This window comes from Paramisgurnus dabryanus, chromosome 2 (assembly GCF_030506205.2).
Source record: "Paramisgurnus dabryanus chromosome 2, PD_genome_1.1, whole genome shotgun sequence".
Taxonomy (NCBI): Eukaryota; Metazoa; Chordata; class Actinopteri; order Cypriniformes; family Cobitidae; genus Paramisgurnus; species Paramisgurnus dabryanus.
In genome coordinates, this window is record NC_133338.1 from 8,196,532 (window position 1) to 8,210,320 (window position 13,789).

The window sequence follows — 13,789 nt, forward strand, 5'->3', positions numbered from 1 at the left end:
GTGAGATACAGGTTTCTGAATGTCCTCTGCCTTGAGTCTCAGATTGCGGGAGTTCAAACTCAGCTCCGTTGTGACGTAACAAAAAGTTTCGTCACATTCAGTTTGAGGTAGCTAGAGAGCATAGAGCAGTCACTTGAATGAGACCCTCTGTGCTGTTATCATCTCTCACGGAAATAACAGCGCTATTTGGATATTATGGATTATACTCCCACCTACTTTTAAAAACAAAGTTTTAACGCGTGGTTATTGGAACCCGGAGTAATCTTATATACACTATGTTACGACGCAAACAGTCCTCAGATTGTAGGCGATAAGACCTTCATGCGAAATCTGATGTAAACAACAGACTATGTATCTATATTTCACGGATTATAAGCATTTGTGGACAAAAATGGTAATTGGATGTATTTTATTGGACTTTCATGGATCATTCACACATCTGAAACAGACTGGATTCGATTCGCGATCGCGTTGTTTCATCACAAAAGGTAAGAAGTCACGTTATATTTTGCATGTTGTCATCTTCTGTCACAAAATACTACATTTATGATGCTAGAGCTAAAAGCTTTTTGCCAAACTAACCGAGACCGTACGCCCCGGCTTTTCTGACGAGGCGAGCCTCTTAATAACTTTACGGTCCGCTTAGATATATACACGGTCGGTCCGGACCTCCCGCTAGCTTCTAGCAAATAGCACGCGGTCCACAAGCAGTATACACCCCCCGCCGGGTCTTAATTTCTGTAATTTGCGAAAATAATGCACATGAAAATGTTTTATAATGGGAATATGTTAGCATTGTCCAGGGAAAACAAGTTTATTGTTGTGACTGTTAACGTAACATCACAATTTACTCTGGAATCATTGTGTGTCATGAGTTTCTTCTCCTGTAGTGTACTTATTAGTGATACTTTTCTGCATGATTTGTCTGTTGGCAACATAAACCGTTAATAATAATAATAATATATAAAATAATAACACAGTATGGTCTGTACTGCTCACGATACCACTGAGCATGCGCACGGGCACATGACGTTAGTAGTGGGGCGTGATCAAAGGAGCAGCAGCTCATAAATATGTAAGACTAGCTTAAAACGGCACAATCTGAACTGCTCTGAAACAGAGGCTACTAGAGATGGGTAACAATCTTTTCCTACAAGCTATTTCGAGCAAACAACTTTTGAAACATGCTTTATGGAACTCATACACCTATATAACTTGTGGAAAAGCAGTCATAAGATGGGCACTTTAAATGTAATGAGTAGAAAGTACAGATAGTTGCATAAAAATGTAAGTAGTACAAGTTAAAAGTTGTCTGAAAAATAATTATTCCAGTAAAGTATAGTATATATGGTATATAACCATACATTGGTCATTACGTCACTTTCACTAAATTTGAATGTTATGCACAAACCTTGGACCACTCGGAGGCCTCCCAAACGGTTAGACAGTCTCGACCCTCACAGTGTTGTACGCCGGCTGGTTTGGAGCTGACGCAGTACAGGTCTCTGGTGTGAATGTACGTGCCATTCTGCAGCTGGTATACGCAGCCAACTTCCCGCTCCTGCAGACCTTTACCGCAAGTTGCTGAACACTGCCCCCAGTCACCAGTGACCCACCTGAGAGCACGAAAGAGAGACAGACATTAATACAACAGTTTAAGACATGGGTCAAACCCTTCTCAATACATTGAAATATCTGGAGTAAAGGATTAAGATACAGCTACAGTAGTCTTGAATAGCCAAACATTAGGGGGCATTTTCCCAGACAAGGATTCGCTTAACCCAGGACTAGGCCTATATAACTAGTTTTAACAAAAATGTCTTAAGCCCAGGATACACTGCACGATTATTGGTTGTCCCAAACGAAAGATTGCCATCGTGAAACAATCGTTGCGATTTCTGTGATCATGGCTCTTCATCGGTGGTCCTATGTCATACAATGAGAGAGGTTCAAAGAGTGCCGTTTTCCCGGTCTTGCATCCAAAGATAGCCTACGATAGTTTTCTGACAGTGTCAGAAATTCAGCATGATCACCGCACAGTGTGTTTGCTGCAACGACCTGCGCGCCGATATTTGTTTACCACGAGCGCATGCTGGTGACGTTGCGCAATGTGTGACGCTGACGCCGAAGCTTACGTGTCATCGTCGTACAGTCTACATGCCTCTCGTACCCGAGTTTAAACGATACATGTCGCACAGTGTGATAAGGTAATGATCTTATAGGAGGGCAAAAATCGTGCAGTGTATTCCCGGCTTTACAAAAAACATAACTTTAGTGCTCTTTGTTTTGCCTCAAAATGCACACATGTATTTTAAGATACGTCACTGCAAGTTGTTTTCAGTTTGAACACCTCTAACATTTATTTTAGTCTAGGACTAGTCTAATCCCTGTCCGGGAAACCGCCCCCCAAATTTGTTGGATAATTTTGTCCAGGACTCAATCGTTCAAAGTGGAAAAATTAGCCTGGCTGATATAAAATACCCAGCTTAAGTTTTTTTAGTTAAAGGCGCTCTAAGCGAATTCACGCGTTTTAGACCATAAAACATTTTTTGTTACATACAGCAAACATCTCCTTACTATCTGCTTGCTGCCTGTCCGCTGATCAAACTGTAAAAAACCGCAATCTCTTTAGACAGCCCAGGCTCTACAAACTTCAATATAAACACAGTGGCCAAACCTGGACCAAGAAACAAAGTGTTCCAGCCAATAAATGACAAGAAGGATTTGGGGGTTGGGTTTGGGCGCGTTCATGAAAGCACGGAAGGGAGGGGGAGGGGGAGGAGTTAACTACGCTCAGTTTGTTTGAAAACAGATTTCAAAAATCAACACATCGATTCGCTTAGAATGCCTTTAAGGTTCATACTGTTTACGGATGAGTTATCTCAAAACAGCTGGCACCACCATAAAAGACTAGCAAAAATACACATTAAAAAAATGCCAAAGGTCAAACACAAGGAGTAAATGTTTAGAAACGTGAGTTTCCTTTTTTATTAGAATTAATGTCTGTCCTAAAGTATTGATTATTTTACAAAGTAAAGTTTACAATTTTTTCTTATTTTTTCAAGAACTTGTATTCACTACCATGTATCTCCATTAAAGCCCTGCATTTCAGCCCTAGCCCGACATGTCACAGCTGATATTTTTTAGCTGTGGCATTTTTTTTCTTGTTTGAGATTGGACTTTATTTTTAATACGCTCTCATATCGAATTAAGCAAGATATTTCATCAGTTTTACAACACAATGTAAATATATATTTTTCTTGTAAACAGATTTGAAATGGTTAAGGACTGTCGTGTCACGTAGAGAAGATTGAGATCTACTTAACTTCTCAGAGGTAAGATTTATTTCAAGTTTCACATATCAAATATTAAATGGTTTGTGCTTTCTCTAACAAAAAAAAGTCACAGCAAACAGCACAGACGACTTCTACTCACAAACACAAACGCGCGGTATGTATGCTTATCAGTTGCTTATCAGCTGATAAGCTGTCGGGCAAGGGCCAGGTTTAAGCGTCTCAGCGCAGGGCCTAGACTTAAGGCAGGGCTCTAGTCTCCATTAATCAAATTTACTGAGTATCATTCAAAGGTTTAATACCACTAACTACGGTGGTACTTAATTTGAATCTGGTCATTATCTCGGCTGGGTAGCTTGTAAATGTAACTTTTCCAGCTGGACTGTTGCAGCCGACTGCCCAAAAAACTGCACAAAGGCCAGCCAGTTGTTACTTAGCAACCTCGTAAAAGCTCTTATGTGATGCTATCAGGATTACTTTATGTGGAGGTCACATGAAGCTTGTGTTGAGAGGTATGTTGTAGTCCTGACATGAGTCTGACTGGCTTATTGGCTTCTGGGCAATCTATGGCAATCTGTCTGCACCAGTCTTCCTGATAAAACCCTAAAAATCAGCTGAACAATGGCCACCATTTATTTCTTTTGATTTTTTTTCTGAACAGTGCACAAAAACAGGAACAAATTTTAATAAAGTAAATCATGGAAATTTTTATTTTAGACTAAGGTCTGAAAGCTTAAGAGCTTTTCAGGATAATAATATCAGTGTGCTAATACCATCAACACCCTTATATCCCATCCCAGGTGTATATGACTTCCTTTTCTTCAGCTAAATACAATTGGAGTTATATGAAATAATATCCTCTTGTAAGCTTTGTAATACCACTGAAGGGTGTACAACACATCTATCATTAACTCATTCCCTGCCAGCTTTTTTTTTAAAGTTGCCCGCCAGCATTTTTGTGACTTGCACAAAAGTTTCACAAAATGCCTTCCAGGAAAATTTTCTTCTACAAATATATAAACATACAATATAACAAATGAAATAACAGACCCTGCTTTCAAACAAAACTGAAAAAAAAACATTTTATCCTATCTTCATTTGTTCTCTTTTGTAACCTCAAAAATATAAGTAGGTTTCTTTAAAAATACCAAATTTTGAGCAAAAAGCTGAAATAATTGAATTTTTGTGCTTTTTTAGAGATCAGATTCAGACCGATGAATTCAGAAAATTTGGGGTGTGTCCTTTTCAATGCAACTGAGCTGATGAAATGCAAACACTGATTACCATGATAGTGGTTTGTTGAAAATGTAACTAAATGGTAGTGCTGTGGTTGGATAGTGCAGATTAAGGGGCGGTATTATCATAATAAGATCCCTTACTCGCCATCACAAGGGTAGCCAAATTTCACATACTTGCAGAGAATGGTTTGACAAAACTAAGTTACAGGGTTGTTCTTTTTCACATTTTCTAGGTTGATAGAAGCAAGGGGGACCCGCATGTCAAAAAGTCATATTTGAATGATATGTCCCCTTTAACTCTGGCCAGTCACAACCACCCAGAAAACCATAGTGACTGGCATTAAAAAAATGAAGATTTGCACAGGCAAGCAACACTATATCTCATATTCTACAAAAAACATATAAATCTAGTTGACATTCTTCAAAGTTCACACGCAACTAAAAAAGAAATCGGCATCTGGAGTCCAAACAATAAGATAAGATTGAAGGTGTTGGTTAGAATATGCCCTTTGAAAAATCTGCTTTCCAAAAAAAGTGTTGAATGATGCGAACCATGCATTCACATGTCGGTACAGCTAAGATTAATAACTCTTGACTTGCATGAAGCTGGGAAGCCCTGATGTTCATCAGACCATGAGACAAATTGTTTATCACTGTTATTGCTTCTTCTAAAAATGGGTGCCCTGTAATATTACTCAACTTAAGTCAAGTAAAGACTTACACACTTTAAGAAAATCATTTAAGTGAAAAAAAAAAACAAGTAACGTAGATCAGCCCAACATTACAACACGACAAATTACTTTCAAACATCGAAAGTCGAGTGCTTTAAACAACCGTGCGTTATCTGGTGTGTCTTTTGATCACAAAATGAGATAGAAAACTATTTTAGAGAACTATTTTATGCTCGATTGTTATAAAATACCCACCATAGCGTGAAGAACACAGATAAACCGTATGACATCTCAATCGTGTTTAATGTCTCTATGCTTTAAAACATCACAACATCTAAATTTGCCTGTTATTGAATAAAGTGGCGATCTCCATGTGACACTACGTCTTCTTCATTAAGTTATGAGACAGTCTGTCATAAGTGCCCTCTAGAGTCACGTATGAATAAAACAGATGTCATTCTCAATGACAGTGACTGAGGGTCATACTTAAAAATTAAATACAAATTCATAACTCCTGAAAAAAATGAAGACATTACTGTCACTATTGGATTTTCTGAATAAAATAAAGGTCAAAAACTGAATCTTAAGTCTTAACGCTTTTTAATGCCATATAGTTCTTTGAGGTTAGTATACTTAAACTAACAGTAACTTTGAATTAATGTAAATAAAGAACTCTTTAGGATGCCAGTGTCCTCGTACGGGTTAACAGGGTTGGGTGCTTGTAAAACTGCGGCGTTAAATGTGATGCAGTCAAAAATTTGGGTGCACCTAACTTTTGTTCTGGTGCACCTTAGAAACGCACCAGTGAACCAGTAAAAAAAGTTAGTCTCAAGGCCTGTTTTTACAGTAGAGCCCGACCGATATGCATTTTTTGGGACCGATGCCGATACAGATATTAGGGAGTAAAAAAACACAGATAACGATATATCGGCCGATATTCTTTATGTGTATATTATAGTACAGTACATATACTACAGTATATTATACTACAGCAGGCTTCTGTACATATAATACACTATATACATTAACAGAATATACTATATATAAATACTTTTTTTGCAGTGATCACTCACAAATGTGGTGATCAAACACTTAAAATGACGTGACAAAGATATGTAATATAGGCAGGTGTGTTTTACAAGTTAACAATAAACTTTATTATCCAAAATGATTCTGATATAAGTGCACAAAACCATGAGAAAATGCCATTCATAATGAGAAACCAAAAAACTGTGGATTATTTGGATCTGTTGATAGATGAAACTAAAGCTAATGTTTTGGGGAGAAAATCCAACCAACATGTAGAAAATGTCATTCATAGTGGGACACCAAACAACTGTGGATTATTTGGATCTGTTGACAGATGAAACCCAAGCTAATTTTAAGGGGAGAAAAACAAACCAACATGTAGAAACGAGGAACAATCTCACATCATCAATTAAACCTCATCTAAGCTGTCAAATATGGTAAAGGGGCCATCAGGGCTTGGGGATGCTTGGCTGCTTCAGGGTCAGCACAGCATGCCATCATCAACGAAAATATGAATTCCCATGTTTATTGGGACAGTTTGCAGGAGTATGTGGGACCATCTGTCTGCCAAGTGAAGCTGGGTGATGCGAAGGGACAACGACCCAAAGCACAGGAATAAATCATCAGCGAGTGGCTTCAACAGAGGAAAAGACACCTGGAGTGGCCCAGATGTCAACAGAGTGATTAACATCACACATCTCAAGAATACTCCTGAGATGAAATAGCTTTGTAAAGAGGAATGGTGCCAAATTCTTCCTGACTGGTGTGTAACGCTGAGCCACGATTACGGGAACTGTTTGGTAAAGGTTTTTGCTGCCAAAATAAAATATCTATAAATCCAAATGGTGCTCATACTTACAGTTACATTGCATTTATGCAATAGACTTTATGCCCAGCTGCACTACTTCCTGAACTTCAGCCAGCTCCTTGTTTCCTGTCTGCCATTATTGGACAAACTGATTAATCCAGGTGTGTCTGATTATTGTTGTGATTAATCAGTTTGTCCAATAATGGCAGACAGGAAACAAGGAGCTGACTAAAGTTCAGGAAGTAGTGCAGTAGGGCATAAAGCCTATTGGCATAAATCCAAAGTGACTTTTAATGCATTACAAGGTATTTTTTAATCAGTATCTGTGCCTATGACCTTTTGCACTGTTAATGCAATGCTCTACCACTTAGCCATACAGGAACACACATTTCTGGTGTATAAATAAACACTATGGGCCCTATTTTAACGATCTGAAACGCATGTACGAAGCGCAATGCGCAAGTGACTTTGTGGGCGGATCTTGGGCGCTGTTGCTATTTTACCGGCGTGAGAAATAACTCTTGCGCCGGGCGCAAATCAATAAGAGGTTGGTCTGAAGTAGGTTCATTATTCATAGGCGTGGTTTGGGCGTAACGTCAAATAAACCAATCAGAACGCTATCCAACATTCCCTTTAAACGCAAGGGCGCAAGTTCCATGGCGGGTTGCTATTATTATGACGGATTTACCAGGCGCACGCCAGGAGCGGTTCACAGCCGAGGAGACCGACGTTCTTGTAAGAGCAGTCAAAGACAGAGAAGTTGTTTTGTATGGGGATAGGAGAAACCCGCCCAAATCAGCATAGGTTAAACAGGCGTGAGAGGAAATAGCCACAGTCTCATCAGCTGGCATCCCCATCGTTGCGCCAAGCACTACAATGATGTCAGGAGACGGGGAATCCCAAGCTTGCCAGCATAAATCGGGCACGCCGTGTAACGGGAGGTGGATCTGCCTCAGGACCTGACGCCAGCAGAGGACATCGCTGCGTCCACCCTCACCGCTGAAAGGGTTTGGGGGCTTTGAAATCGGACCCAAGAAACGCAAGCAAGGTCCAACCCCAAAGTACTCTTACAAATCAAGTTCATATACATTAAGGTTTCTTATGAAAACATTTTAATTATTATTTACATAAAATAAACGTAATACAGCCACACAACAAACTTATGAAAATATTTTAATCGTTATTTGCATGAGAATTTTTTAACGCAGCCACACAATAAATAAAAACTATCACCACAATGCTCACCACTATGATTCCCCTTATCTCGTGTATTAATATTTTTAAGTGTAACAATTTATGATTTGCAAAAAAAACTGTTGCATCTGTGTAGATTAGATAAGCAAATTGTGTGCGCGTTGTGCACGCTATACATTATGGTCAAGCATGCGCCCTTAAAATAGCATAATGAACCACGCGCAACGCGCCACTGACTTTAAACTTTTTTTTTCTGGTCAGTGGCGCAATTGTTTTTTGAAACTGCAAAATAGCACCAGGGATGGTTTGCGCCGGAACACGCCTCTTTTTTGCGCTGAACCGCCGAGGGAGCGCAAGTTCATTCCCTAGTTTGCCGACGTGCATCTGTGGAGGGAAAAACCCGCTGTGCGCCGGTGCAAAATACGAATGATACATGCGTCACTGACAAAGTCAATTGCGCTGGCTGCAAGATAGGGCCCTATAAGTGAACATATGCCAATTAATCTGGATAATCGAATTGCATCCAAAGAAAAGTGCAACGCTTTCATAAAACCGCCAGTTAGAGAGAGACAAATATTTATTCCTGCTTTTATTTTAATGAGAGGATAATACTTCATAATGTGTATTTTCAGGGACAACCCTTTATCATTTCAATAGCACTACACGTTTTGTCAATGCAGCATCCCTTTGATTTATATTCTTCCTAGAAAACAATGATTTTGTGTTTTTCATCTTTACAGAGATGATGGGAACAGAAGAGGTTATGTATTATGTTTGGGTGTCCTTGTGTCCTGCCCGGAACCAGGTTTGATCGAAGGGAAATCGAGTTTGTTGAACACATTATTCATAAGTGCAATATTGTCTCCCGAGTGCTCTAGAGAGAGAAAAAAAAGAGAGAGAGAGAGAGGCCATGGCTCTGTGCCAAAACCAAATTCACAATTGTCTTGCTGTCTACTGCCTACATAAGCAGCTGCCTTCCAAAAGGTCCATTACTCTTTTGCATATTTATAAATTTGTGTTTATATGTTTGTAGTTGCCTTGGTGTATCTGCGTCATTATGCAAGTCCACAGCCAAAATCTAGATGGTGGTGTTCATTTTTATAATGCCATGGTCACACAATACGTGACCTTTTCATGAAATTCAAAATGGAGGAATCATTAAAAGTAGCTGTGTCGCACAATCCTGTATTGTTCAACACTGCTTTGAACAGTCCCTCCTGTTTTTCACAAATTCTTGATTGTGGAACACAGCGCAAAATCAACAAAATATTGGGTTATTTTGCTATCCTGCATAATTTGTTATTTCATCGCAAAAAATTAAAAAGGTCTCAATATTTGTATAAAATGATCTAATATTCTGTCATGATACAGTGTAGACAACTTGGTGAACATTTCTAGCTTTATTTTGCCATGAACAATCTTTCTCTCCAGAAGCAATGAAGCAATGTCATGCATTTCAATTTACTGTTTTGTATTCCTTATATGAAGTTGTTGGGGACTTGGGACACAAAAGAAAGGCATCTGTCCACTATCATCTCATCTCAGCAAACATGTGCGCATGCCGCCTGTCAGTGCATAAGGACCGAACTGTTCTCCATTCGGGATTTGCACTGGAACAGTCACATACACGCATAATAATAACGCATTTTAGGGAAACTGTAGTTTTGTACTTGTGGCTATTGTGCATTACTGTAGGTCAGTTACTTTCAAACATTTTAAAGTGTGACCCTAAAATATAAAAAAAATAGGATAACACAACGCACCTCTCTTATTGTTTGGGATAAGGATTGATTCATATGTTCAAACATTAATTATACATTTATGCAACTTAAATGGTTTATTATTTGAATACAATTTTTAAAACTACTGTGTTACAGCTGTATATGTTAATTAAAAAACAAACAGTGTCCTAAAGATATATTCATTTGTCATATTTCTTTTATTTTGTTTCTCTGTTCACTGACTGTTTACTTAATTATTTAATTAATTAGAACTTCATTTTGATCACAAAAATAAATCATGAAATCCTGGAGGGACTGTTTGAAAGATTATAAAAATATATTAGAAGCGGCTTGGATGACACTGTCGCTGTATACTGGACTAGATGGTATATTTTAACATTTAAACAAATATGTTTAAATTTTTTTTTCAAAGGCAATGGCTTACCGTGTAACGTCATATCCGTTTTCTCAGAGTTCTAGAAGAACTTGCAAAAAATGGAAAAAATGGAAGTGTGACGGTGGCATTATGCTGGAGGATGTGGCTTTACTCAAAGATTTAATATAGTAATACTATAGTAATACACGGTCTGTGGGCCCTATCATACACCCAGCGCAATGCGCGACGCAAGTGTCTTTTGCTAGTTTCTATCCAGGCGCAATTATCATTTTCACGTTTAGCACCACGTTGTTTAAATAGCAAATGCATTTGCGCCCAATTTTGCGACCGTGGGTGTTCTGGTCTTAAAACGAGGTGTGTTCAGGCGCATTGTTGGCGCGCTGCTATTTTGAGGCAACTAAAATAGACTACGCCATTGACCAACTAAAACCTGGTCTAAAGTCTAAAGTCTATGGTGCAATAGTGTTTTTGTTATTTAATGAGCGCATTAGAAATATGCGCCTATAAACGGGATGACAGCGCGGGTTTGCTTATCATGCACATGGATGCGCAGCAGCACAAAAAAGTTTTAAAATATGAAAAATTGAAGATTACTATTGAGTCTCTTGGACATAAATGATTACCGATTATGAGACATTATAAGGCGTAAAGAGCTGCTTCACCTGTAGCCTGGTAAGTAAATAAATGCTTTGCTTTAAACAAATGCATCTGTTTTTAAATGTTTTTTATACCCCATGGATATATTGTATATGATGACTTTGTACCTGTGGATATGGTGAGATGAGAAAATTTTTTAAGTAATGCTTAAAAAAACCTCATGGCGCTGTCCGAGTGCTGAAACGGCCCTCCGCACATTTGTTAATTCTTTATGTCTTGTTTGTATTTTTTGAGTACAAACCTTTTCTTGAACATTTGCAAATTATTTTATGATATTACAATGATTATGTACAATATCAATAAATTTGCAGCAATTAAAAGCCTCCTATTTTTACTTTCATGACTGAAAGAAAATGGCTTTTAAAGGTTTTAATACAAAAAAATAATTTTTCAATACAAATAAAAGCAATAATTTTTTTTAAATATTATTCTTAAACTGGGGGTCTTCTTCCTCCTCTTAGTTTTTCAGTTTACAAATTCTCCTTTCTAAATATGTTTTAGGCATGGCGCCATGCGCAACTTGCTTTTAAAGGGGTGAGAGCTGAGGCTCTCATTGGTTTACAGCACGTTATGCCCAAAACACACTCATCCCTCATTACAAGAATAGGAACCACTCTTTTAGGGCGTGCGCCTGCCGCATAAACCATTTTTCCCATCGTTAAATTAGCAAAAGTGGGTTCGGAAATGCCATTTTAGACCGTGAGCTTTATGCCGAGTTCAGACTGCACGATTTTAGCCCTGATTTTGACTCGCCGACAGGTTTTGAGAAATCGCCGACAAACGCACGAAATCACAGGCAAATCGCAATAACACAGTGTGAATTATAAAAAACGCGTTCTGAGAAAATCGCAGACGATTCACAGACACCCGTGGGATATTTGGCATGCTAAATATCTGGACCGGTCGGCGATTCCAATCATGCCGTGTGAAATTTGTTTTGACTGACAATAACATCGCTGATGACCTACAGCCAATGAGAGGGCAACATACAGGGCAGCTGGAAGTTCGGGGAGGAGTCTCTCAAAACATTTCCTCCTTCATAATCTTTATTTCTTCTTCTTTCTGCTGCAAATGAGCGCACATGCAATTTGTATGGTAAGCTTCTTGCGAGCTACCATTTTTTATAATAATCCCACTCTCACGTGAGGTCCGGTCTTGCAAGTGTGACCTCGCGTTGTTTCCTTCACGTCACTACTCGTGTGCGTTTGGTTGTGAGACGTAGTTTGCGTACCGGCACAAAGTTATCGGCGATTCTTCTTACGGTAAAGTCATGCAGTATAAAAAAAAACCCGTCGCCAATCCACATGCAGTCTGAAACAGCAGCGACTGAACGCTACCCCAGATAATCACGCAGTGAGACCCGACTAGTTTAAAAATCATGCAGTCTGAACTCGGCATTAGACAATGCCCTTAGATCGTTAAAATAGGGCCCTGTATTTATTTCAGTCTGGCTAGTGGCCAAACTGATCTCTGAAACAAATACCATGTCAAAAATAAAATGTTTTCGTTTGCTAAAGAGGAGGGGAGACGACGAGCATGGATTACAACTGTGTGGAGAGGTTTGGCAGCCAGGCAAGAATTCAAGGACCTGTACAGTAGCTAACATTATTTATATATATATATATATATATATTTCACACAGTATCGTTTGCTCAGTTTAATACTTAATACGCGTTAGATATGATATATAAACAAAGGTAATGTACTTGTCATTTATTTCCCTTGTAATCGGAAATAAACTACTGTAAAGGGACTCTATTGTTATTGATCCTATGTGGAAGTCTACAGAGAGTTACGTTTAGTCCACAAAAGCCGTTTGTTTATGTTGTTGAAACGGTCTATTAAAGTATAGTGCTCAAGATGTGTGGACTACTGTATGTGTGATGTGTTGGATGAGTAAATTAATAAATAATGATAGACACCTTGGGATAGATTATTACTTTAAACAAGTGGTTTTCAAGCTTTTCGGCAATGGACCCCTCCCTTGTGTAGGGTGCATCCCTTCGCGGCCCCCTCCGGAGAAAAATGAAATGAAATAATCTCAAACTCTAAATATGAATTAAACAAAGCATATTAAATGATTCAATGCAGTGCCCCCTGGCACTATCTCATGCCCCCCAAGTTGGAGAACCACTGCTTTACACCATTCAAAGCAATATTTCAGTGTTTTTAGTTTATACCTGTACTGGCAGGGGTGTGTGTTGCACTGGCGAATCTGTGGCGGAGGTCTGTTATCCACCTGACAATAGCTGTCGTTCACTTGGGTCATGGTCTTGTTGACAATCCTCATGCACGAGACCACAGTCCTTCTCTCTCCTGAAACAGTGAGCGGCCAAAGATTAATGTCACAACAGAAAAGATTAACGACTTAGATTGTGAGTTTGAACAAGAGGTTTGAGAATCTTTTGTTTGTGAGAATTGCCAAGTTGTAGACACAGACTAATTCAATTCAACATAATTCAGAAGGAATATTACACACCAGAGAGACAAGGTAATAAGATAAGTGTTACTTATTCTGAACACCGCGCAGGTGTAAAGTAGAGGTGGGCACATTATTACATATGCTGTGAGGGTGTGGGAAATTAAAAAATTCTTGGAGAGGATGTTACATAATATTTATAAAATCACTCAGGACTGCACAATGAGAATCTATTGAACCTATGAATCTGTTGAAAATGCAGATGTGTGGTTTACAGAGTTGCATGAGATTTGTTAGCTTCTTGTTATATACTGTAGCCCACTTTATTTTGTTATTACAGAGCTAAACAAGACAGACAAGGA

At 38.7% G+C, this 13,789-nt stretch overlaps 1 protein-coding gene across 3 annotated transcripts in view; it reads right to left on the bottom strand.

Moving 5' to 3' along the window:
* adamts17 (ADAM metallopeptidase with thrombospondin type 1 motif, 17) overlaps positions 1-13,789 on the bottom strand; it is a 216,145-nt gene that overhangs the window by 30,923 nt on the left and 171,433 nt on the right. For all 3 annotated transcript variants that reach the window (XM_073811891.1, XM_065294290.2, XM_065294289.2), the window contains 2 exons: positions 13,189-13,324; positions 1,412-1,616 (listed from right to left, as the gene is read on the bottom strand). In XM_073811891.1, coding sequence (XP_073667992.1) covers positions 1,412-1,616; positions 13,189-13,324 — 341 coding nt within the window. The remainder of the gene's footprint in view (positions 1-1,411; positions 1,617-13,188; positions 13,325-13,789) is intronic.